Genomic DNA, 27,585 nt, shown 5'->3' with positions numbered 1-27,585 from the left:
ATCACTCGTGAATCACTGGGTTATCCAGTGCCGGTGGCACGATGCCCAGAAGAAGCACATACCTCTTTTCACCTTAATGCAGAAGCACTTGCCAGAATACGCGCTGCACGATTTGGGAGCACCAACCACCACAAAGGCCCATTTGAACACTCAGGTAAAGTCTCAAGTCTTCCATCTGCAGAGGGTCCAGGGGATTTCCTACCTTACTCATGGGGCAGCAATTAAACTCCCAGTGGGGAGGAGAGGCACAGCACTCTCCTTTCACATGTGAGTTCTAACCATCACTCCCAACTCTCCTCGTCAAGTTTTAATAATCACTGTCCATTCGCATGAGATTGGATCTGGGAGGGGGGTGAAAGGGGAGGAAGGTTTGGCACTTCAGCAGCAGCAGCTGAAGAGAAATGCTGAGGCACTCTAACTGAACAGGCTGGTTTGCTTGAGCAGAACCTGAATCCAGGTTACAGCTTTTTTTCCTGATATACTCCATGCCTGCCCACTACCTGCAAGCATACAATACAGGGGTCTTATTTTACAACCTCCAAATTCGAGACAGGGGACAATAACACTGCATGTACAGCTTCTCTTTGCCATACTAGCTAACAAAAAATGAGCAGAAAGCTCTGCAGAAGCAGTAAGTCAGCCATGGGGTGTGGGTTCAGCTGCACCCAGAGGTAGGAAGCACGACTGGACGGACGGCTGGAGCTGCTCCATCAGCTCGGTCCTCCACACCCAAGGACACAAGCAGAGAGCAGAGCTGGCACTACTCCTCAAAATGTCATCCTGCATGCAAATCTACTAGGGGAGCCAGACCAACACATATTTATTCTGTGCTTTTTTCAGCTTTTTACTGCATTTTAGAAGTGTTTTCTGTTTCTTCCACTCAGACTTTAAGCAGTATTTCAAGTTTTTGGGTTTGTTTTTTGAACACAAGATTGAAACAGAATCACAGAATCAACCAGGTTGGAAGAGCCCTCTGGGATCATCGAGTCCAACCACTGCCCTGACACCACCATGGCAACTAGGCCATGGCACTAAGTGCCATGTCCAGGCTTTTCTTGAACCCCTCCAGAGATGGGGACTCCACCACCTCCCTGGGCAGCCCCTTCCAACGGCTAATGACCCTTGCTGAGAAGAAATGCTTCCTAATGTCCAACCTGAACCTCCCCTGGCCAAGCTTGAGGCTGTGTCCTCTTGTCCTATCGCTAGTTGCCTGGGAGAAGAGGCCGACTCCCACCCCACTACAACCTCCCTTCAGGTAGTTGTAGACTGCAATAAGGTCACCTCTGAGCCTCCTCTTCTCCAGGCTAAACAAACTGCATTAGCTACCTTCCCCAAGAGACTAATGAAAAAAAAAGGGGTTTTACACTTGCAATCTTGTAAAAGTTACTGAAATATGGAGCCGTTCACTTGAGGCCCATGTAAGTTATCTTAATGCAGCACACAGTTCTGGACTGGTGTTTGTAGCTTCAGCCCCTTTCGCTGTAGCGCACTGGTTTCCACCTGTTTTTGCTTTGTGGATACCTAAAACTTCTCCTGTGGAAGCGCAAATACCAGCGTAATAAATTTACAATCTACTGATAACAATCTTGCTTTATTAGCTGCCTTCTGAAGACCACTTCAACGTAGGCACAAAGACACCCTGCCCTCAGTCCTGAGGTTCTCCTGCCACTAGCTGAACATCACTAAAGAGATTAGCTAAGGCAATCATTACAACACATAAGAATTGTAAAAGTTACCACCAAGTAGAACTTTTTTTACCAGCTTATTAACAAATATCCATCTCCCACTCATACGTGTCAGGCATCCAGTTTTTGACTTTCCCCCACACCAGGAAAAAACTGTTTTATTTTCCGCAGACTTCTGGATCTCAAAAACACTATAATATTTATGTTTAACCTTCCAGAGAACTGATGTAGAAAACCAGACAAAGCAGGAAGATTCCAGCTTGCAAGGGCTGTTTGCTTTTAATTATCCTTCCAAACAAGCTGAAGGACCTTTATAATGGAAACACTAAGCGAACAAGCCTGGCAGTAAGATAGGCAGAGCAAATAAACACTTCACTTTATATCTCTCTTTAATGATCCCTTTTGCAAATACTCACAGAAAGATGATCTCAACGTGTGAGATGATCAAAGGAACAGCCTAGTTATTAAGTAGGTCTTGCTCCATATTAACTGAATTATTAAATTCAAACTTACTACCTGCATAAAAAGAAGGTTTGGAGAATAATCTGTTCTTCATCTCCTACTTAAGTTTTTCAGTTAATGAAAATCAAGGGAGATTTTTACTCATTGAAAAGGATTTGTTTCCCTTAAAGCATAGGATGCCTAAGAGTAGCTTTTGCAACAAGCTGAGGCATCTATGTTTTCAAGGATAGTGCTGTACTAGTTCAAATTTTATGTCTTTTCAATTTTAATATAATAGCACTTACTTTAATTCATTGTTCAAATGCTTCTCCTTATCATTATATAAGCAATTATGCTTTACCATCTTGTGAGCTAAGACCTAGTCAGCTGGACTTTCCTACTGATATGTCATGAGTGGCTTATTGAAGTAACACCAGCAAAACCTCATCTTTATGGTATATTCCTAAGTGAGTGGCACGTGGGCCAAAAGTAACTGTTTTCCAAATGGTACTGGTGTGTTCATGCAGGCCTCAGATTTTAAAAACTGAACATACATAACAGTGAAATGGAAGTGTTACTGGTTGTCATTTTCTTTACAAACATCATAATTTTAAGATAAAAAGCATAAACTTCACATTCACCATGTGGTTCATCTGAGATATTCTCTCTCTCCTTCAGCCCAGAACATCTCATTTGACTTCCTTTGTGATACAGTCCACATGGTTCACATGATTACCCTTACATTTTGGTTCAGAAAGCTGGGCTCAGCATACCTCAAGAAAAAGCAGACTCCATTTAAACATGTCCAAAGACAGCTGAAACTCCACACCTACCTTGGTCCTTTGTTCCAAGAGTTAGCTCCCCTGAGAGTTAAAAGGTGTAGTGTAGTTCTGAGCTGAACTGCCCTCTTGCTTTCAGATACTGCTTTTTTGCTGTGCACCTCTGCTGAAGTCCAGAGTTGTTCTGTACTCTATTTTCAGGTCATGAAGGCTTCTATATACCTATCCTATTTTGACTAAACGGAGCTCTATCTCACTGTAAAACACTTTCTCAAAAACTTTACTTTCGTGACTCTCTTCTGTAGTTCTTCCAGTATTTCAATGCCCATTTAAAAAAAACCAGCACCCTGACAAAGTAATTGTTAATAATCACAGAATCACAGAATCAGTCAGGTTGGAAGAGCCCTCTGGGATCATCGAGTCCAACCATTGCCCTGACACCACCATGGCAACTAGACCAGGGCACTAAGTGCCATGTCCAGGCTTTTCTTAAACCCCTCCAGAGATGGTGACTCCACCACCTCCCTGGGCAGCCCCTTCCAATGGCTAATGACCCTTGCTGAGAAGAAATGCTTCCTAATGTCCAACCTGAACCTCCCCTGGCCAAGCTTGAGGCTGTGTCCTCTTGTCCTAGCGCTAGTTGCCTGGGAGAAGAGGCCAGCTCCCACTTCACTGCAACCTCCCTTCAGGTAGTTGTAGATTGCAATAAGGTCACCTCGGAGCCTCCTCTTCTCCAGGCTAAACACCCCCAGCTCCCTCAGCCGTTCCTCAGAGGTCAGACCCTCCAGACCCTTCACCAGCTTGGTCGCCCTCCTCTGGACTCGCTCCAACACCTCAACATCTTTCTTGAAGTGTGGGCTTGTAATATCCCAGTACAAGCCACACCAAATCCACGTGCAGTGTGTCCCCTTATTCCCACTCTTTAATATCCATTTATAGGTCAATAGGTATCAATAGCACTTGTGCTACAATACTGAACACTAAGCTTCTGCCGAGTTGCATGTCTGTTTTGCAACTTCATTCCTTCCCAGTCACTGCTTTGCAGAGACGTTTCCCCTTCCAGCTGTGTAACAATGCATTTGCCTGAATTAAGAACACGTTTTGTTTGAGTCAGCTCACTGTCCAGCGTAATGCACGTCACTCATCTTGCAGACCTGTGTCCAACTGCTATGATTTTTGGGTAGCCCTGGGCCTGACACCAATGCCTACAGAGCACCACCTTCTTTCAGTAAGCAATCCCAGGTAATTACTCTTCAAATCCACATCCCTACAGGATTGTAGCAATTAATTCCCACTCCGAAATAAGATTTTAGTTTTGAGCTTACCTGCTCGATGTAGTTTCTGTGACAGGTAGAAAACACGCTTTAGCTTACCTACTAAAGAACGGGTAGGGAAGATCTCTGTTCAGAGCTTATTAAAAGGATATTTTACAATTGCAAATGTATCGGAAATATCAGTCATGACCAAAAGTTTACTAAGAAAATAAAACAATCAGTGATTTAAAAAAATAAACAAAACAAAACCCAACAAAACATCATACCTCTGCAAGATCCTCAAAGCAGCTGCCAGCCAGCGGATGAGGACTACTTTCATCAGTCATTTCAACAGTATCCTCAATCAATCCTAAAAGCTTCACTGTCAACTCATGAATATCTGAAATGTTGCTAAATATCACATCGATATCCTGCAAATAAACCATATCTTAGTAGTGTTTAAAATCATTTATTTTGCTTATGTAAACATCAGAGCATTTTTGGTGAAGTCTGAACCAAGAGGTAAATGGAGAGGAACCAACAGAAAGCTGGGAATAAAGTTAAATTACGTGGTCTTCCCAGCCCTGCAGGCTTGCCTGGGCACATCCAGCCTTGCACAATTCTCACCCCAGAGGAAGAAGCACGCCATCCTTCCAGGCTGGAGCAGCAGCAGCCCCGGTACGGGCTGTGCAGCGCTTTGGACAGAAACGCCTGGCCTCTTCAGCCACAGCTCACAGCTGCTGTTTTCCCCTCTGCTCCTTCTTGTCTCTCAGAACACAACAGGAAGGAGACAATTGAAAGCAGCTCCAAGGTCAGATCCTCTAAACCACAGGTAAAACTAAAGCAGCTACTTGGCTCCTTCAGCCGAATACCACCTGGGTATAGAGCAGGAATTGGCAGCTTCCTTTTCCAAATTCTGCTTTTAGATTTTTCAAATCCACACACCGCAAACACACCCAACTAGGCAGCCCCTTCCAGTGACCTGCATTCTTCTCCTGACCCCTCTGAAACACGCTTCTTGGAAGCCTTCTCTGCCCCAAGCTAACACTGCGGAGCTTGCTTGACCTCCTGCCAGCGCCAAGACCATGGCAATCTCTTCGTGGGAATGAGCAATCTCAAAGGCTCTCATACCTCTTCCCATATAACAAAAGAATATTCCTCAGCTCCAAAATATCGCTCCCTTCTCCTCCCATCATCTTCATTTGAATTCTGTCCCCACATCTGCACGGTTCTCCGATATCCTATCGGCTACTGAGGAACCTCCACACCCAGCTGTAATGGGAACGTCTCCTGCTGCCTCTCTTTAACCTGCCCGTATCACCTAAAAATCCCAGTTCAGGTTCTGCTGCTCTGGTCCCCTTCTCCTTCCTCCCACAGGAAGGATTCACTAATCTCTCCTTATTACTCTTCTCTTACAAGAGCTGTGCTTCCTTTTTAGACTCCAGCATCCTGAAAACAATTTGCCACACGTACAATTTCCATCAAATATTTCAATGATTTATCAAACAGAGATTCCCTCACAGTCACACGCTAGAGAATGCAAAGCCAAGGGCTGTTTTACTTGTAGTTTCTGCAGACAGGGGTGCCCTGGGGTAGACTTCAAATGTCACTTCAAGCATTCATCTGCATTCACCTTACATGCAGGTAGATAACTGTTAATTTTTGTGTTAAGCAAAAGCGTAGCTACTACCTACATGGCCAAAGGAGCCCAGCTATTGCTGGCATCCGACAGGGAATCGTGTCCATTAAGCTTCACTCCGAGAGCAGCACTCTTCATACTATTAATGGCAATTCCTCCGTTTTATTTCATAGACAGTCAACACTCGTTACACACTGACATACAATAAATCAAATTTAATTTTACCTCCAACACAGTTAATGTAAAATTGATATGTTATGGCTGCTAATGGAACAACTAGTGTAACACATCAATAACCTATTAAAGGACTTACAGTAGGTGTGAACAATTTTCTGTTGGACAGGAAAGCTTCCCGAAATATTTTTATTATCAGATTCAGCTCCCGCAGATATTGCCTTTCTTCTGCAATTTCGTTTCTCACTAGGTCATAGTAGTTGAGTTCCCCAGAAGAAGAGGGCTCGTCTTCGCAGAGAGAAACCAAACCAATGTCGTCCTGATCAAACATATCCATCAAAACCTAGCAAAGAAATTTTAAAAATTACATGCAAGCCTGATTTACACTTGGCTCAAGCTCAGCTATTTCAATGTGTTCAGAGAAATCCTTTGAGTTTTTAATACAATACTTTCTGTGATCACTTTCACAAGGGAGTAATATTTAAACTTTGGCAGCAGAAGGCTGGATCAGTTGCCAAAGCCATTTTCCCCTTTATAAGTTAGTACGACCTAGAAAACAAGTTACAATTCATGCAGGACCAACTTTGAAAACAAGGCATCTTGCATAAGCTTTTGACAAAACCCTCCTGATAAAGATAAAATTAAACAAAAATGTTTCTCATTTTTATGAGGATGGAAACTAAATGTCTTTTCTGTGTTATAAAGAAGGAAAGAGCTGTCATGACAAAGCAACATCAGGAGGACAGTAACACAGCTGAGAAGTAAAGGACAACATAATTTTCTGTCCTTACATTGTTTTGTAAGTACTACTACTGTTCCAAAACTTAACAGGCTTCACTTAAACTTAATTCTTTACTGTGACAGGTCTGGCATGAATAAGGAGAGAAGCTTCTGCATTTGAATAGGACCAGTCTCTCCCTCCTATCGACTCTGGATATATCTTATTAAAAAAAAAATCACCTCTAGTATCTACCTTTATATCTGTCCAAAAGACTATTTCAATCCCAACTCCTTACCTTATCAGCACACATTGATACTTTAATGTCCTGCTGGGAGATCTCAAAGTGTCGTATATTGAAAACATAGTTTCCAGCCAGCTTTAAAATGTCAGCTGAGATGTATTCCAAGACAGCCACAATATACAGCGAGACGTGGTAATCTACCTTATAACCCAGGACCTCCTGCAAAACGAAAACAAGAGAAAAAAAATGCTATTTACACCAGAAATTCATTTGGAATGACAATTAACATGTTGAGTTTTCTACTGAAATTGATCTTGTCTGTGTTGATAATTTACAGTCAGGTCACAGGCAGGGCAAAGGACATCAAATGGAAATATGATCAGCCTCCTCAAAGGAAGGGCTTGCAAATACTTCCTTGTGCTATTTTGCCATATACTGACAGATGAAAAGCTACAGAACTTTCAATAATCCTTCCTCCAACAATGACAGTCCTAAAACCAGGGTTCCTTCAAGAAAGGGACTTTACTGGAACCACTCTTCTACTTCAATTTCAGTCTATATCTATGCTTATGCAGGATTCTGGCCCTAATCTGGACTCTTCAGAAAAAAACCTGCTTCATTTTGAATTGTCCTTGATGGAAAAAGTTGTCTTTCATGAAACTATACACTGTACGCTCACCCTGTTACGTACTGGGATCCATTTTAGTCCATTTGGCTGAACAGCTAAGCTATCTGCTACCTTGCATTACATAAAATAATTAAACTTTAATAATTAAAGTCTGGACAGAAAAAAAAACAGGATGAACGGTGCACGTTCTTCTTGTGATAAATGCTCTGTGTTCTGCATTTATGACAGGACCGTCAGGAACAAAACCAGGTAAGTTCATGCATTTGAACAAGGTGGTCTCGTTCTTACCACATTCTGATGCATCTTCTAAAAATCAGATTCTGCACCTACATCCACACACTTCTAAACCAGACTTCACAAAAGAAAGCCAGTGCTGTCTAGGAAGGTCTTAACGCTGTTTTCTTTCCTAACATCTCCTCCCCTCTCATTAACTGTCACAAACTGAGACATTGTATGTAGGAACACAGTGACTGCACCTGAAAAAGGGCTTTAATTTCTGCTTATGCTTGAATAATGTTTTCTCAATGCAGCTGGAAACTCTGGTGCAACAATGCCACCACTGGAGAAAAGCATTTTTGAAGCTATGAACGAAAAGCAAAATCAATAGAAAAAAAGAAATACCAAAGAGCAGTGTTTGAATCAGCCTGACTCTTGATTCAACACTGAAAGTGATTAAACACTGATCTAAAAATCAGAGTACTGTTTTATCATTAAAAAAAAATCCTCTATGGGACACAGTGTGAATTCATGCTTACTGTGTGACACTAAACCCTGACTGTAAGCAAGGAGCTCTACACCTGGTGTAAGTGACGTGACTTCTAAGAACTGAGATGGCAATTCTCCTCCTCAAAACTCACCAACAATAAAGTCTGTATTTGGTCTTTCATTACACCTTTGCAGATCTATTCATTTTAAAACCCCAGCATCAGTGACATTCAACAGTAACTGAAAGTGAACTGTGATTGATACACAGTTGACAGTGTACAAGGAACAGGATCTACTTGTTCTTTCTTCTTCAATTTTGGCTTCTGCAGGATTTTGAAACAATTAAAGGTGTCAAAACAGTGCTACTGAAGTAGGGTAAGGTATTTGAGTTTGTTTGGGTTTTATTTATGTTAAAAACTAACTAGTCATATTTCAAAGTAGAGTAATACATTAACACACTAATGTCTAGAACATGATGAATTTAGGGATCTACATTTATGACATACTACAATATATTCATCCCGTTCTATGGTGACTCTTTACTCTTTCAGCCAATATGAGAAACTTACCTAATTTCACACAAATTAAAGAAATACTTTGAAGGTTATGCTGGGGGGGGCGCAATAATACAGCTGGGGGGGGGGTGGTGGGAAGAAGCAGCAGCCATCAGGTTGTTGGTTTAATTACCTTTAATAAAGGGTGTATTTTGTCCACAGGTAGCAGGAGAGGGTTCCTTCGTTTTCGTTTCTCTATAGCAGACTGCGCATCAGCGATCGCCCACTTGTCTATGGGATGAGGAAATGTCTTTTGAACGCGCTCCTGTCCAAACATAGAGCGCACTCAGATTAACCGCAGCAATCAAAGAGAAGTTTAGAAACAACAAAACTGCAAATTACTTCCCCTGCAGTACAGACAATTATCCTCCTCCTCAGTGTTTGCAACACATTTTCCTAACTGTTCTCTCCTTCTTGCCCAACTCGGCTTCGCTCTTTTCAATAATCCCAAACAACCTCCCTTCCCGAAGCACGAAGAACTTCAAATCTCCTAAAACAACTCCTGCTCTATGATCTTTACATCACAAGAGCAGCAAGAAACCTCAGCTGAGACCAGGAGCCCAAAATATAAACAACATGAGGAAGTACTAAACAGTTTACAGTCTAAATGAAAAAAACAAGTCGGTATTGTTCCTATTTCATAAAAGAGCGTAACTCGCTCTACATCAGATCAAGTTTATGGCAGAAATGAAAAACAAGTGCAGCATCTTGTCCAGTTTGGACATGGCCCTTAGTGCCATGGTCTAGTTGCCATGGTGGTGTCAGGGCAACGGTTGGACTCGATGATCCCAGAGGGCTCTTCCAACCTGGTTGATTCTGTGATCTGCTAACTTGGAGGAGGACTATGATTCATGGAAAACGCTGGCTATAACACTTTGGACTCACACAGGAGCACCTTCCCCGCTGCACAGCCCCTCACAGCGGCTGCAGTTCATGGTAAACCACATGCAATTTCAGCTCACTTTTATATAGGTTCCCATTTCAACAGCTGCTATAGGAACACGTGAGATGACCCCCACAACAGAACAAACTGCTTTGGGCAGCAGTCCCACACTTCAGCACCCCCAGCTAAACACGTGCAAGACGCCAGTCCTGCTTTCCATGAAGTTCTCCAGGTGTCCTGCTGCAGCCCCTGTGAGCTGGGGAATTAAATGCTGAAAGAACGGGTCTAAACTGAACTCTGATGACTGCTTAAGAGACTTTGGAAAAACAGATTTTTTAAGTTAGACAGCTCAGAAGGGGAGCAGCCGTCACCTCCCACTGCTGCACAACCCACCACCATGCCCTTACTCCACCTCGTATTCCACAAAGAACCACAGAATCAATGAGGTTGGAAGAGCCCTCTGGGCTCATCGAGTCCACCCATTGCCCTGACACCACCATGGCAACTAGACCATGGCACTAAGTGCCATGTCCAGGCTTTTCTTAAACACCTCCAGAGATGGTGACTCCGTACCCAACCTCTGCTTTGGACCTGTATCCTGGGGCACAACGAGGCCTGGATGGGTGGTAACTCTTAGAGGAGAGATTTTATAGATGAGCTGAAGAATGAGCTGGGAAAAACGCTGAAATCTATGTGTCCCTTTGATAAAAAGATTTTTGCACATATTCTGAAATCTAAAAGGAGGCCTCAGGTCTTCTTAGAGGCAGCTTTGAAATATGTCCAGTTGTGGCCCCGCACTTGAAGAGAGATGTTGAGGTGTTGGAGCGAGTCCAGAGGAGGGCGACCAAGCTGGGGAAGGGTCTGGAGGGTCTGACCTATGAGGAACGGCTGAGGGAGCTGGGGGTGTTTAGCCTGGAGAAGAGGAGGCTCAGAGGTGACCTTAGTGCAGTCTACAACTACCTGAAGGGAGGCTGTAGCACAGTGGGAGTCAGCCTCTTCTCCCAGGCAACCAGCGATAGGACAAGAGGACACAGCCTCAAGCTGCGCCAGGGGAGGTTCAGGTTGGACATTAGGAAGCATTTCTTCTCAGCAAGGGTCATTAGGCATTGGAAGGGGCTGCCCAGGGAGGTGGTGGAGTCACCATCTCTGGAGGGGTTTAAGAAAAGCCTGGACATGGCACTTAGTGCCATGGTCTAGTTGCCATGGTGGTGTCAGGGCAATGGTTGGACTCAGTGATCCCAGAGGGCTCTTCCAACCTGGTTGATTCTGTGATTCAGTGATTTGCACGTGGCCATTTAACGCTCAACTTTCTGCGTCAGCCGTCTGTGCCAGGTAAACACACGGTGACCTTTCCTCTTGGACAGCAGCCCAAAGCTCTCGGCTGGTTCACCAAAATGAACTTTCCTTGAGATTCTACCAGATCCCCCACAAAATGGATGTAACGTGGCATCCAGCTGTCGTTCAGCTTAACAGTGTCCTTCATGAGCAACACACACCTTTTGTGCTCGGACTTCACTGGGTCCCAGTGGGAACAATGTGAAGGGCTTTTTCTATTTATCAAACCTTTATAATTTGAGATTTTAGACCTTGATCTTGCAAATACTTACGTATAATATTATGCACAAACAGTTCCATTAACTCCAGGCTGTTATGTAAATATCTGCATGATAAACTGTAGAGATCACAGCTCTCATGTGTTGTCTTAACAGCTAAAACCAGCTGAGGAGCAGAGCCAAAAGCCTTCACTTGATGATCCTGGATGCCTACTGGCAGTGCAGTCTCACCAACCACCCGCCACACAAAACCCAATTCTACTTTCCCTGCTCTGGAAGAGTCTGAATTTATTCACCTACAGAAAAATAACGTTTTGGGGAACCTGTTACCACTCTTTAGACGTAGCTCTGCGTTTTTTAAATTAAATAACTGTTATATTGCCAAGTGCAACAATGTTTTATTATTCACAGCTTTAAAACGCCAGGTATATTTAAAAGACAACACACAGGATTTAGTGTTTGCTGTGATGTTCTATCTCAGAAGGCTGTCTGTATTGCGTGCTGTTTTGCACACAGTAATTCGTGGAGCATACACATACCCAATGAAAATTATTAATTCATACGTACACAGGGTAATTTTATCATCTCATGACTCAGAAGCCGAAAACTATGGAGTTGGTGTGTATAACAATCAGTGCTGTTTCAAACTGTCCTGCGTGCTGAAGGGTTTGATCAGCTGCGAGGTGGAGAAAGAACATGGAATTTCTCAGCTCCACGTCTAAAGTTCAAAGCCAGACTCAAGGTAGTAACAATTCTGAGAGCTATTAAGGAACTATTAAGTTTTGCTTTTATTTAGTCATACTATCATCTTTATGCATCGGTATTACAAAATACATTAATCATAAACCAAAATTAATAATTAATGGATTAACTCGATGTTGAATAAAGGGCGACTGATGCATCTAACAAGAATCTAAAACCCCTCAGGCGATTATTTTGTAAATATTTTTTATTTTTTTTTATTTCCATGACACACATCTAGAATATCAGCTGAGAGCTTCATTTCGGTGTAGGGCGAAAACCCTAGACATATAGATTGATGTAAAATTAATACTCTACAAAGCTATAATGGGTCATCACTACATGAAAGCACTTTCTCCCTCTAGACTGTACACCGAAGCGCACTCCATTAAAGCCCTCATTTTGTAACCGATGACACAAAAGCAGACAGCTGCAATAACACAAGAGCCTCAGTGAGTTCAATAAAGTTCCAGGAAGATACAACTCTATTCCCTCAGCTGCCTGTCCAGGCCTAACAACAGTAACCTTTCATTACAATATTTACTTTTTTCCCCTGTGTATTTATGTCAAAGACTAGCAAAACTTGCAACATCCTTACATTCTTCAGTCCAAGGTGTATTTGAGCAGCAGAAAATCCTTCAAACTATTCTGCATTTATAAAAATAATGCTGAAAGAAAAAATTCCCACTATTTCTAGCCCAGTATAGGAAAATGAGTTTCCAATTAAGCTTGCTTTGTGAAATCTGAATACTATATAATCTTTTAGCATTAACAGGCTCTGCTCTTCAGATTCACCTTGTTTTAACTTCAACCTCCACTGCTCAAAGTATCTTAGTGATTCTGCAAGCAAACACTTGCCTTTCCAGTATCTAGTCTTACCTCTACATCTTGGACAGTCCGTGGCTGAGCAATGCATAGTTTGTTTAGCAGCTGAAGTATTAACTCTTCGATGTAATAGAGGGAGTCTTCTTTTGCTGAAAGGTTTGGGTGAACCTGTTGCTGAACCTGTCCAAAAGAATTTAAAAAATTAGGTTTTTTTCCCCATTTAAAGCTGTACAGAAGGAAGAATGGGAAAAAAGCAGAGTACCTCTGTACTGTACTGCTGCAAATTCGCACGCTTCCAGTAATGTCCCACAAGTTTTCCTATGTAGTTAAGATGGCAATTCCTACTCCTGCAAGCTTGGCAGCTCTATTCAATTAAAAACTACGTGTTTAGCCTTTATGGTGGGAAGAAATTTCAAGCCAAGGCAGATTTCTGCCAACGATGCAGTGAAAAACAATCACTGTGGGTAATTCTGCAGTTATTCATCCCCAGCATGAGTAATATACAGTTATGTTACTAACCCTACTAATGAGTACTGGGTGACTGTGAACAGAGAAGCATGGACCCACCAGAGGAAAAGACTTGATCAGCAAGGACACCAGGATAAGAGAGCTAACCAGTCTGGCAGGGAACTGAATAAATGCGCTGTTAAAACCTGTGGTAATATAAAGCCACGGCCGTGACGCTGGAGAAGGGCTGGAAGAACTCTTTGAGACGCCTCAGAACCAGAAAACTAGAACACAAAACGCTGTCCGAGGCATGAGAAAGAGAGATGTGAAATACTTACAACAGAGAGGGAGGCCTGAGGAAAAGCATGAGTCAAAATACAAGAGTGTCAAGACTAGGAAGTGCGCTGTGAGAAAAGCTGACTTCCACCTCCAACACCAGGCAGGAAAACGCCTTTGAGCTCACTGCAGGGAGATTAATCACAGCTTTCGTTTCCAAGGCTAAGCTAGACCAGACCACCTGAAACAGGCAAGCTCAGCATGTGCCCCCACAAGCCAAAGGGCCACAACTAACTCACCCTGGTCCAACGTGGCTGTTTTCCTCCTAAAAATCCCCCAAAACCAAACAACCACCCCACCTTAAAAAAAAAAAAGGTGCTCAAGAGTTAGTCTATATACTCAGTTTTCCCTGGCAGCCTCTCAATCAGGAAAGCACTAACTAGATCTTAAACTATAGCCAAAAGATTCGTAAGTAATACAATCCAGGGAAATTCCCTACTCTGCCCATACAAATTATATGTTAATCACCTCAAAAAAGTAATCTTACATACTTACCCTGGCATTCTGTACGTGGTTTCAAACACAAGACAAACGGATCGGTGGTTTCTCAGGGGGAGACAGTAACATCTTTGGGTCAAACTCTGATCCTCTGAAATACACGCAGTCCTCCCTCCAAAGACAACGGGTGAGCCTGCAAACACTGGGGCCTCTGAGGGCTTCCTCCAAATTAAGTAACTAATAATTTCATAGCAATACCTTGGGGGCACTCAATTTGCAGCCCTGAAGGCTTTTGTAAGTCGTGCAAGAACAAGACCAACGAGGAAGTAAGGTGTCTGGCCGGCTTCCTTCCCTGCCTGCCACAGAGGAAGGTGGGCAGAGCTGCCTGGGAGCCGGAGCCACCACAAGGAACCAGCCGCTCGCTGCTCCACCTCCTGCTGTGCCAAGGCCTGAAAGAAAGGGGGGAACAGGGCTGCGCTTTGCCCCCACATGAGAAGAGAGGAAGAGCCAGGACCACCAACAGGTAGGAAGAAAAAGTGAAGATCCATGGAGGGGACCACAAGAAGGGGCTGCTGCCGTACACCTTCAACATCCTAGAAGCAGAGATGATGACTTGGATGGAGAAGTCCACCAACGCACTGCTCAAAGACAAGGGAGCACAGACAGGGTCCACACGTACCAACGACGGGAGTGGGAAGGGGGGAACACACTGAGAATGTGAAAACATACACTGGTGATGATTGTGTTGGAGTTGATAATTAAGGTATTACCCAGCAGTGGTGAAGAGACTGCCAGTGATGGGGGCTCCTACGTGATACCCAGGGAGAGATGCCCTCCCAGGCACCAATGCATTGTTTCTGGCACCCTGCCTCGAGAAGCACAGGTGAAGAAACACGTTACTAAGGCAGTTGTACACTAAGAGATAAGGGAATCCACGTTCTGCTTCCAATCCAGCTGTCCAGTTTTATTACAGAGTTTTTGTGTAGCCCTGTAAGTATAATTTAGTTTTCTGCACCTCAAACATGAATATCTCTCTGCTTCACACAACTGTTGCACAGCTGACACATATCCAAGATCGTGCACTACTGGAAGAAGGAAAGAAACAAAAAACCCTCAAGAAAATCAAAACCACTCCTTGAAAACACTTACTCAAGACTGCAAGTTTCCAACAATAGTCAGTGCATTTCGTGTTCTTCCTGAACATGAGAGTTTAATTCACAAGACAATGGAAAACCAGGAAGTGTCGAGTTAAGGTCCCGCCACGTATCTCTTCTACGAGCACTCCTACAGCAAAAGCATTCGCTAGCTAACTAGGAAGTAAGATGAAATGGTATTTCCCCCACATGATGCTCCACAGAAACGACAAGAACAGGAGCTGTAAGAAGATGAGAAAGGGAAGCTGTGCTCCCCCGAAGAGAAGATGAGGAACTCCTATTTACTGTATCAGATCGCAGCCATTCTCCTCCTCTCACAAGGGTCGCTCATTTTAAAAACAGATGCCACTGCCACAAAGAAAATGACTTCACTTGTAACTAACTTCAGTTCACAGGCCCGAACAGCTCACGCCATACTGTCCTCAGCTTTCTCAAGAGCACGTGGAGATCTAACAAGGTTGAGGCCAAGCAGCGGAGCACGCAGCCCTCTTCAAACACTGGCAGAGCATCTCAGCTTCATACAATGAACACAAACATAAGCACTGGAGTCAGTTTTGCTTTGAAAGGAGCAAAACCAACAACAAAGCTCAACATTTCTCCGTTGAGACAACTCTTCCCAGAGGATTTAGAAACCAGCTTCCATTTGAAATGATACTGCCTGCAGCAGAAGGGTCCCTGAGGTACCCATGCACTCCCCGGCTTTAAGAGAAGTTATTTTGACAGAAGTGCTCTTACTGAGAAAAAGCAATTTCACAGCAAGACACTTTTTCACAGTAAAACAAAAAGACAGTTACAAAAGCCATGCACTGGCTGATCAAATCAGATGCCGCTGTACCAAGGAGAGAACTCTTACTCTTTACAGTATTCACCTGAACCCTGACTGAAAGTACTGGAAAAGCCAGGAGAGACTGATAGAACACTGAATGTACGGAAAAAAGCAGGAGGAATTACTGAGGACGTGTCTCTTATGGAAGGTACATTGACTGATTTCAGGTTCAGACTGAAATACCTGGATGTAATTATATTAGTTGGCATGGAATAATGCATGACAGCTAGCATGGCTCAGTCTGATCTGACTTGTAACTGCTTCCTTGAGGGTCAAAATAGCTAAGCCCACAACGTGGTGCACTAACCAGCAAGAGCTCTGCTACAAGAGCTCTGAGCAGAAGGTATCAGAGAAACCAGATTTTTTTTACCTATTTTACCTCTGAAACAACCCAAGATGAGTGCTTGAAGTCATTAAAGAGGGAGATTAAGATTAGCAGGACTAACTATTTTTTACTGTGTCATTCACATAGGATTTATTCCTTCACGAGATGTTCCTAGGAATAGAAATGAAATAACAGGTACAAGTCCCATAAGCGTGGCATTTAACCATGGCCTTAAAGCCTTTTGGGAGGGACATGGTTTTATTTTAGATGGGAGTTCCTGAACTGCTCCTTCCCGTACTCCTCCTCTTTACCCCTCCTTACTCTTCCACCCCTCCAACACGTGCATATTTGATAAAAATCCAGCGGCGGCTTCACAGGGGCATCTCCTTCCTACAGCTGTAGCCTGCAGCAGATTTGGCAGAGCTCGACTGCATCTGCACAAGCAATGGCTCAAGAGGAGGCTGAAAAACCCCTTAGAGGTAAATTAAGATCCTCCCCCTAGTTCCTTCCAGAGGCAGATCCTGCATCACGCCACAAAAGCTTCTAGAGAAACCAGGCAGCTGCAGAGATGAAGTCAAGCTCAAAATTCCTTCTGAGTGAGATTTTAATCGTCCTTACAGACCCCTGGGAAGAAGTCTGTTAAGACAAGATGAGGATGAAAACTTTTCAAGGAGATAAATAGTATTAGGACTAGAAATAAACTGATCTTATTTTTTAGAACTTATGGGCAAGCTTAATTTTGAACCGCAGGAGATCTGGCATGAAGTTTGAATATCAATAATATCTGGACTTGGGGAAATTCAGAAGTCCTGAGTATAAAAGCAATGGTCAAAGGGTTGTATATGAAACTCCAAACAGCTGAGGAAAAAATACTACAGCCAAAACTGCAAGTAACTTCTTTTTAGCCGGTACTAATGAGACAAACCAGCAATTTGGCTATACTGCCTAAATATATTTTTACATAATAACATGTATTTTGGTAGTAAAAACACATTCAGAAAGCTCCAGATGTTCCACAGTAAGCACATGTGCAAAACCAGAGATGGTTCAAAAAAAACCCCAAAACAGAAAAACCCCAAACCCATGACATGCACACTGAGTTTTTAGACACCATATACCATCACACACATACAAATTCATATTCCTGAAAGACTAAACAACCATATCCCACTTCTCTGTGTATATTCAAAACTACATTTTCAGAAATAGAATTCTAATATTACCTGAGATTTCGGAACAAGAAGTTTCTAATTTAAAAAATGCCCCCACAAAATCTGTTAGCATAATAAAACATTTCTAAGCTTACTGTGCTAATGGGATTGCGTAAAAAATTGCATGTTACATTTGTAAACTGTTTGCAGCAGAAACTACTCATTCTCCTTTTCCCACAGCAACTGATTACAACTTAGACATGATTTATATTTTACTCGCCTCGTAAAAACACAGTTATACCAGATCAGCAGACGAGTCAAACTTTGCAAGGCTGTTTGTTTACTTGAGGAACAAAGCGTATAAATTTGGGAGCAAGAAAAATAATTAGCACATCGAAGTTAAATATTTACTATCACGGGCTGGTTACGGTCTTGCCAACACTTGTCAGTATTTCCATACACTGTGTTCAAGGCGATGAAAATCCATCACTGCCAAAGCAGCACCAGGCTTGCCCCTACCAAGACGTTGAGAGCCAGGAAGAAGAAAATAAATGAATCCAACAAATGTCTCTTTTTAGGTTGGGTTTTTATTCCTTCTTATCTTTTCTCTTCTAAAGATAACACTGCCCATTAGGAACAGAAAACATCTGCTCCAAAGGCATTTTTAATCCCTTATCTGGATGATGCTCCAGAGGAAGAGGGGAACCAGTTGTAACTTAAAAGCCTGCGATGCTCTTCTTCAGTGAAAACCGACAGCATCGATAGTCCCAATTTCCAAGCATAATTACAGGCATTTAGAAAGAACTGCAAAGATTTGAACCCTTGAAGAGATACCCCAAATAAAAATGCACTGTCGACTTTTTAAAATAACAGCACAAATTTCTAACTTTACTTCCAGAGCAACAGTTTCTAGATGGCCCGTCTCTCTGAAATCAAAACTAATAAAACTTGATAGGGGAACTGGATGAAGTAGTCTCTGAAGCAAAACAGAACTTAAGAATTCTCGGGTGCAGATCATCCATCCAGCTGTCTGACCTCCAAAACACCGACTGCTGGTAAGTGACGGGGTACAGGGGGGATCCAACAGCCATCTTCCACCACCACTTTTGTGTAAATACAATTTTTTTCCATCTTAGCTATTTAACTACTATTCTCCTCTAGTATACTTCAGCTGAAGGAAGGGTGAACTAAAGGCGCTCCATGGTGGGTGGTGCAGACAGGGATCCGCATGCTGAAGTAGCACCGAAGACAGCCCTAAGATCACAACACCTTCACAGTCTCTGCTTTGCACATAAAATCACATAAAAGCACATAAAATCACATAAAATCTCCGTTCTCCAGCTGACTGTGTCCTTTTGTACAGAGTCAAGGAGAAACTAAAATGTGTGTATGTCTGTATGTACACAAACCCATATATTCTAATCTTAAAAATGGCTGGAAAATTAAGTATTTGGATTTTAGCCATGCATATAAAATGCTTGCTTTAAATTCAGATAAACCCTCAATGAGCTGGGCACAGCCTCTGCCCTGTGATACAGAAGGAAAACACCACGGCCAGCATGTTGATTGCTGTGCACACATCTTAATTTAATGTAACAGCTTCTAATTCTCCCCCAACTCTTCAACACTTCCCAGAGCTGCTCTGGGCTCTGAACCCAGCACCAGCAGGCTGCTTCTCCCCACTTCTTACATCACAACCTTCCACTTTTTACATCACGCCCTTCCCGAGAATGGCTTACTCAGGTAGGCTGAATTATTCAAACAGGCCAGTAATTTTTCAATTAGGTCTTTAGAAGATTTAAAAATAAATATTAATTCATGAGCAACACGGGCCAGCAGAGTTTGGAGCTGCAGAGCGAGCTTTGAGGTTATATTTTAAGTGAACAGATGCGGAGATGCAATAGGAAACAGTAAATGGTGAAAAGCAAAGATACACACCACTTAAGAGAAAAAAAAAAAAAGGCCAAACCTTAAATTTGGAGACAGTGAAGACTGTCAAGAGTCATTTCTTTGTGAACCAGACAGTCATTGAAATTACATTAAAAAATTAGGGGAAGTGTCAGGAGACTGAAGAGGCCATAAATATGGGAAAAAGATGTCCTCGGCACGTTGTTTTACATGACTGACCCGCTGAACTCCAGGAACGGCAGCACACAGCTCTTCTGAAAGGCCTGGCAGAAAGGGAACTGGTGAGGTAATTATAAAAGCAAATAACAGACTCAGTAGCTTCTCTGGAGGAGATTAGATAATGCTTAAGAGAGGTGAAAACCGAGGGCGAGCAGGAGGGGTGGCAGAGAGGAGACAAACACTGGGATAGGCGAGGCGGCTCCAGTGGGAGAACATGCGTGAAACGGTGAGATGGGGAGAGAAGCACGTGCTGCCCGGCTCTCCCGGCGCCCGGCTTCCACAGTGAGGTTCAGGTTGGACATTAGGAAGCATTTCTTCTCAGCAAGGGTCATTAGCCATTGGAAGGGGCTGCCCAGGGAGGTGGTGGAGTCACCATCTCTGGAGGGGTTTAAGAAAAGCCTGGACATGGCACTTAGTGCCATGGTCTAGTTGCCATGGTGGTGTCAGGGCAATGGTTGGACTCGATGATCCCAGAGGGCTCTTCCAACCTCATTGATTCTGTGGTACACAAAAGGGGCAAAAGGACCATGCACAAGGGGAAGAAAGGCACGGGAGCCTGAGGTAGATCACAGCAGTAAACGGTTCCGTTTGGCTTTTCCCCCTGTGACGCGTTGGCCTGGCAAGTCTTTAAGCCAACGCAAATGCTAATCTGCACGTTCCATTTTAACACCGCAGGTAGGAAGTGTTTCTTCTGCTACTGCTGCCAAATGAAATTACACTGTTCCTACTACTTTTAAATGCCTCAGATGCAGAACTACCTTCATTTCATGCCACCAGCTGAGAAACTCTCCTATTACCCTTTGCCAACTGCAGATTCCAGTAACAGTACTTAAGCTAAATTAAAAAAAAAAGGGATGAAAAAAATAGGATTTAAGTAAAAGGACCAGTCCCTTTAGTTCTAAATGTTATTTATGATAGTGAATATTTATGCAAGAACAAAAACACCCAGGCTACTTACTTACAAGGGACTAAAACCAACATATAATGATGCTATAACGATACTACTGGGAATAAAAAAAGGTCTGGAGGAATCAGTCTATTGTTTAACGAAGGCTCGGTAATGTCCACTTCACAGGGACTCGCTGTTCCTTTCCACACCTCCAGCCACCTCTCGGTTGTGAGCACAGTGTTGTGAGGCCAGATCTGTGCTTCAAACTTGCATGGGTCTGTATCTCACAGGTCATCAAGTATCACCAGTACTTTCCATTCTCCCAAGCTGAGTGTCACAGAGGCATTCATGGTTGTAAGAACTGCAAATCTGCAAAGGTCCAGGCTTCAGAGCTCAAATAAGTGTATTTATTAGAAGCTAAATGACCTAACAGATTAAAAACCTAAATACCACTATTATTTTAAAACATCATAACAAGCAACTTTACAGTTGAAATTACAATGCATTAAATAATAATGCATGCTAATGAAATTAAATAATAATCCACTATAATGACACTATAATGCATTAACTAATTCTAACCCAAGGGGGCCTGATCCTGCAACGGAAAAACGTGCTGGTGAGCTGCCCTTGAAAGAGCAGTGAAGAAAATGGGGCAGCGCCTGCACTTACCCCAACCACGCAACCTTACCCAAGAGCTGGAAGGTCATCATACGTTAACTCCCATGTGGTTTAAAATATAGGGAAGCACTGAATTAATGTAAACTTCAAAAATGTCCTCAAAATGGTCTTTTATATTGCTGTATGCAACTTTTGCTAAGAATAAACCTTTTAGTCATGCTCTAGAAATCTGAGCAACAGTGGAATTGTTTTAGAAAATGCAAATAGTGTCCAGTGCCACGGTTACACCGACATGTACTGCCTGCAGAAATGCGAGTATGAACTGTCTGACAGTCTCTGTTTGTAGATAATGGAGCAAACCAAACCAATAACACCTGTGAGATGCTTGTGAATTTAATTCAGAAAAAACAAAGAAGAAAGCAACTGAATACACAGCGCTCGTTTGCAGAAATACATTTTTAATTTGCCAGTGGATTTGTAAGAGCGTGCACAAATGATAACGCATGCTCAGAACACACAGGAATATTTTAGGGCAAATAAATCCATATATACGTGTCCAACAACACATTATAGTGCATAATGTTTCAAAAATACACACTAGTTCTATGGTGTCACCCATTTCATTCTGAAAACTTGTTCCAAATAATCGGAATAGAAGTTTATTCCAGGTAGCAATGCAAGATATTTGGCATTAAGGAAGTTTTCAACTATAATTCCCAAAAACTTTTTATACAATGTATAAAGTACATTAGAACTGGGACCTTCAGTGGGTTGGTGGGAGTGACGAACTCAGCTGCTACCACCGAGATTCATGCATGATTCCCTTGGGCTCCCCTGTAACCCCAGTCCCAACCTGCAAAATCATTTCAGTTCTGGAAAGTTTCATCTGGAAGAAAGTTGACGGTCAGCAAGAACAAGCTTTGGCACCACATCTGTGCCAGGAAACCCAGTTACAAAACTGAAATGCCAACTTTAGAAACGGGTTTCATCATTTGACATCTTTCCCCACAAGGCCATCGGCCAGGAACAGCTCTAAACAAACCAACCAAAACAAACCCAAACACCACCTGGTGAAATGGAAAAGGGGCAGAGAGCAAACTCCCCACCACCACCTTCCCCTCCAGCACCCACCCACCCACCGCAGGAGACAATCCCCCTCCACGGAGGGTCCTGCTTTCATCGGAGGAGGATCTGGCCAGCCGTGGAGGGGGGGAGCAGAAAAGCCCCCCACTCGCAGCCCTCCAGCACGGCACTGTCCCTTCGAGCACCAGCTTTAATGACCATCGACACCAGCACGGACACCCCGAGGATCCAAACCCAAGCGACCCCGCCAGCGAGGCGTTTGAAACGCATGTGATTTCTGCTGGAACGGCGGCCTGCGTGCTTCCAGAATTATTCAAAGAGACATTGTGATCCTTTAATAACTAAAGTCAGCTCCCAGATTAAAAGCCTTTATAAAGCTTAGGCCGTAGATCTGTTTGAAGTGATTTACTTGCTACAAACAGCAGTTCAAGTAACTATAACCTAAGAGACCAGACAAAAAAATATTGTTTTCTTCTGATTCGCTTACTTTGACAGGACTTTTATACCAAGTTTCATTACACTCACTTCCTACTTAGAAGTAAAATGTTTTAGAGTAAGGACATGCTTGTAAATCTACCAGCTGGAAGAGAGTCAAGACATGAAACTACCTTAAAATTTTCAACTTACTGGATTCCCAGGTGCCAGTGCTACGGTTATGATGATATAAATATGTTAAAAAAAACTATTTTAAAAATCTGGTTTAATGATCTCTTGCTGTTTAGCTTTTTTTTCCTAAAAAAACCTCACACTGGTAGGTACAAATCAGCACTCTCTACGATGTATGATCGCTTAAATGCATAGAGAATATTGGTCAAAAGACAGATTCTCCTCTTTTTTTTTCACATATTAAAGTAAGAACTGATGTATTTTACCATTTTTCCCCACTCGTGATTTGTTAAGTGTCAACTGCACAGAATTAAAGTAAATGCAAGGGTTTAAAAGGGGTTTGATAAGAAGAAGTGACCTTAAACTTGCTGAATGCATAATGAGAGAGACTGGAGCTCTTCAAAGCATGTTATGGACTTAAAATTCAAGCAGCAAGGAAATACTATCTGCTGTCAGTGAACTGTACTGGCTCGTCATCCAGCTCAGATCTGTATTTTAGAATTAAGATTTCTCACACCTTAACATACACAAGGAAAACCAAAATCTTTCCTCTTTTTGTCCGATCGGTTTCTCTTCTTCAAGAAGTTTTCATGACAAGGAAAAAGCTTTCAAGAATGGGAAATAAAATACTACCTCTGCACTTGCAGTGTAGGCTACCATGAAGAAAACCCAGCTCAGAAGTTCAAAAAACTCTATTCCAGCTGTTTAACTAAAAGGTTTCTGAAGCTCAGGCTTCCTTTAAAATTTTCATCGCAAAAGCAACCTGCTTGAAAAGATCCTATCTAAACTGGTTGGCAGGCAGACTGTTAAACGTCTTCAGAAGGAAACTGCAAACTATTTGAGAACTGTGGTAACATTTTATAAATTCTGAAACACAAACTCTGAAGCTTTGGTGTACACTTGGGATTCAGCGCCAGACTTTTCAGCTCTCCTATAAATAACGGAAATGCTCTCATCTCATTATCCCAGTGAAAATGCAACATGTAAACAAAACAACCTATAAATTTCCTAAAATGTTCTGGTTTAAAAAAATCTCCAGGGTTCATTAGGGCGTTTGATCTTTTAAAGAATATATTAAAACTGACAACGTCTCCCTAATAGCCTGCCTGCAATAACTGGAACAATGATACAATTTTGTTTTGACTCACTGATACTGCGTGTTCATAAAAGAAACTGCACATTACAGTACGATTGCTTCATGCTGAAGGGTGGGTACTGCAGACAAGGAACTTTCCCAGGAAGAAAAAAAAAAGCTGTCTATAAGCAACTACAAATTTTTACAAGCAGTCACTGGTATCAAGAATTTATTTCCTCTGGTTTAGAAAGTCTAAGTTCCTGCTCTGTTCCTTTTCACCACAGCCAAACGTACAGAGACAGTAAGAATTGGCAAGAGAAGCACTAACCCACCAACTTTTACACTATTTGTATTTTAGAATGATGAAAACACCTTTAAAGCCGTAAAGAAATCCTTTTGGTCAGACTGATACAGCTACACGTCACGTTTGGGTGGATGCTGGTGGGTGTCGAGGTGCTGTTTTATGTCAACCTCCAGCGATCAGGACAAGAGCAGCACGGCATTCTCTAAGCTTCCCCAGCCACACTGGAAAGCAACTACTATGAGGAAGAGGAGATTCAAGAGTAAAGAGCAGAAAAACCAGGATTCTTCAGACAGGCGATTAGTGGTTTTTATGCCAGCCACAAGACTACTTAGCTGCCTTCAGCGGCTTTTAATACAAATGACACAGGGACCCAAAACAAATGCAATCTTTTATTCTCTTTTTTTTTTTTTTTTAATTTATTATCATTACCCCACACCATCACTAAATCTATTCTGGGAAAAAAAAAAAAAAAGACAAAACACCACTCCCATGAGTGCCTGCACTACATGTATCACAGCGCTGCCCAGCACCAGAGATCCAGATCAGCAGGCCACGATGTCAGGAACTATATAACGGTCCTCACCCTTTGCAATAGTAACAAGCAAATCATAGGATCGTTTTGGTTGGAAAAGACCTCGAAGATCGCCGAGTCCAACCCTTAACCCAGCACTGCCAAGCCCACCACTAAGCCATGTCCCTCAGCACCACATCTATACAGCTTTTAAACCCCTCCAGGGATCGTGACTCCACCACTGCCCTGGGCAGCCTGTTCCAACGCTTGACAACCCTTTTGGTGAAGAAATGTTTCCTGATATCCAACCTGAACCTCCCCTGGTGCAACTTGAGGCCGTTTCCTCTCGTCTTACCATTTGTTACTTGGGAGAAGAGACTAACACCCACCTCGCTACACCTCTTTTCAGGTTGAGAGCGATAAATAACACACAGCAGAACAACATCACTCCCTCCATGCCCCACCAGCCTCAATTTAACCCACTCCCTCCGCTACCGGGGGTGTCCTACCTAAGGGTGATGAGCTGGAGACCACCCTGCTTTGCAAAACCCATCATAAAAATATAAATTCCTCCCCCGTGACAGGCTAAGCAACTCCCCACACGGTTCATCTCATTTATGCAGTGGGCAGTTGTTTCTCTCTCTTAAGAGGACACAAGCTGACTTTACCCTGCGCCGCAGCTGTTTGCTGTCTCCTAGAAAACTAACTGACAGCCCGGGGTTACAACAGGAAGCAGTGTCAGAACAGTGTCAGAAGCACCTCAGCTGGGTGGTCAGCAAGGGAGTTTGGTTCAGGAAAGGGCACGGAGAAGCTGTCTGGAGAAATGCCGCTGGGAAGAGATGGAAAGCTGCCTTTCCACAGCACATCTTGGAAGTAAATCAATAATATTATCAGCGGCCTCAAACCGAGCAGCCCAATTACCCCAAGGGGTGAAGGAGGAGCAGCAGGCTCTGACAGGAGGAGGACAGTCGCCCAGGCAGGCACTGTCACCTGGCAGCACCTTCACACAAAGCAGCACCGAAGGCAAGACAGGAGCACCGGCACCGTCTGGACGTGGGCCCGGGCAGCCTGCTGTGGGTGAGCCGGCCTGGGCAGGGGGTTGGCAGGACCTCCGGGGGCCCCTTCCAGCCTCTACACCCCCAGGTGACGGGGACAGGACAGAGGGGACCCCGCAGGAGCCGGGCAGGGCAGGGGCACTGTGCGGGCGAACGGCCACACGCCCCTGCCCTGCCCGAGGGGGCTGTCGGGGCACGAGAGGTGCGAGCCGGCCCCAGGCGGAGCCCGGCCGCGGCGGGACGGGCACCTGCACCCACCGCCGGTGCGGCCCCGGCGCAGGCGGCCGGGAGCCCGGGGAGAGGGGCGTGCGGGCGGGGAAGGGGCGCTCCCGGGGGCCGCAGGGCGGCCTGAGGCGCAGGTGCCGCCCGCCCCCCCCCCGCCACCGCCGGCGGACTGACCTTGCGCAGGGCGGGCACGAAGAGCCCCCGCCATTTCGGGCCGTTCTCGTCGCCGAAGAACTCGTACGGCTGCGGCGGCGGCTGCATGGCGCCCGCCGCCGGCTCCTCCGCATCGGGGCCGCCCGCCTCGCCGCTCCCCGCCGGCTACGGCGCCCGGGGCATGGAGGGGAGGAGGGGGCGCTGAGGGGCAGGAGAAGCGGCCGCCGGCGCTCGTCAGGGCCGGGCCGGGCCGGGCCGCGCTGGGCTCTCGGCCGCCGCTGGCTCGCTGCTCACCCCCCCGCCCGGGCGGCCATCACATCCGGCGCGGGAGGGGCCGGGCTCCGGGCCGCCCGCCGTGCGCTGACGGGGCGGCGGGTGAGGCGCCCTGGGCCCCGCGCGCTGCGCCCCGCTACCGCCGCCGCCCTCCGCGCGCATGCGCGGCCGCCACCATGCTGCCCTCCCCCCGCCCGCTGCCGCGGCGCCCCCTGCCGGGGAGGAGCCCGCACACCCCCTGCCGTGCCCGCCCCGCTCGGGAGCGCTGGCTCCCCGCTGGCGTTCGTTAATTTATCCGGAGTTAATTAATTTATCTGGAGCTGGGCGAGGTTGTGGCGCCACGCTACGACCCTGAGCTCGTAGGCAGCCGCTTGTTGCAGCGCTGCTGGACGCCACCCTCACAGCATCTCCCTCCCCCGCCTGTGAGGCTGCGCGGGGTGACAGCAGCTCAGCCCGTCCCGTCCGCCATGGGCCCTGCGGGTCCCCCGGCTCCCTCATCCCTTCGCCTGCCTGGGAACAGCCTCACCCTGCGGGAAGACTCAACCAGAACCACCGTCCTGGGAGAAGGCACCAGCACCAGCTGCGGTGCGGTGCTGGGTAACCTGCCCACAGCAGCCGCCCTGCCCCGAGCCTGCTTCTCCCCCGACCCCGAGGTGGTTTTCCTCCTACCCCGAGGCAGTTTTCTTCCCTACCCCGAGGAGGTTTTTCTCCCTACCCCGAGGCAGTTTTCCTCCCCACCCCGGAGCAGGCTGCTGTCACTGTTCCCTCCACCCGCCCCAACAACTTCTCCAGCCAAACTTTCCCTCATTTCCCATCCGATGTCCATTGTATTCAAACCTCACGCCCTGTATACCCCCCCTCCTTTAAGACTTGTCTACAAAGGGAGTGGATAAATTAAATCAGGAAAAAAAGCACCTTTCTGCCAGCAAGAGCGTGATCCTTTGTGATGACAGACTTCCCGGAGGAGACAGGCGCTTGCAGGGGCAGTGACAGCTCCTTTTGCTTTGTGGTCTTAACCTTCCTGCCGCATCAGAGCAGCCTGGGAGGTTTCCAACAAAATATTCGTTTCTGTGAGGAAAACACTTGTTCGTCAAACCAAAACTGTGAGCAAAAAGAAAAGGGTCATCAATCCCGCCTGCAACTGCAGGGTAAGGGTGGTGAGAT

General features: G+C 44.8%; 1 protein-coding gene across 1 annotated transcript in view; it reads right to left on the bottom strand.

Moving 5' to 3' along the window:
- SOS2 (SOS Ras/Rho guanine nucleotide exchange factor 2) overlaps positions 1–26,530 on the bottom strand; it is a 56,192-nt gene extending 29,662 nt beyond the window's left edge. The window contains exons 1-6 of the mRNA XM_068416611.1: positions 26,170–26,530; positions 12,877–13,002; positions 8,954–9,085; positions 6,988–7,152; positions 6,111–6,314; positions 4,446–4,589 (exon numbers count right to left, since the gene is read on the bottom strand). Of these exons, the coding sequence (XP_068272712.1) occupies positions 4,446–4,589; positions 6,111–6,314; positions 6,988–7,152; positions 8,954–9,085; positions 12,877–13,002; positions 26,170–26,256 (858 nt within the window). The 5' untranslated portion in view covers positions 26,257–26,530. The remainder of the gene's footprint in view (positions 1–4,445; positions 4,590–6,110; positions 6,315–6,987; positions 7,153–8,953; positions 9,086–12,876; positions 13,003–26,169) is intronic.
- Positions 26,531–27,585: the final 1,055 nt, after the last annotated feature.

This window comes from Nyctibius grandis, chromosome 20 (assembly GCF_013368605.1).
Source record: "Nyctibius grandis isolate bNycGra1 chromosome 20, bNycGra1.pri, whole genome shotgun sequence".
NCBI lineage: Eukaryota > Metazoa > Chordata > Aves > Nyctibiiformes > Nyctibiidae > Nyctibius > Nyctibius grandis.
This window is presented reverse-complemented; position numbering and strand designations above follow the sequence as displayed.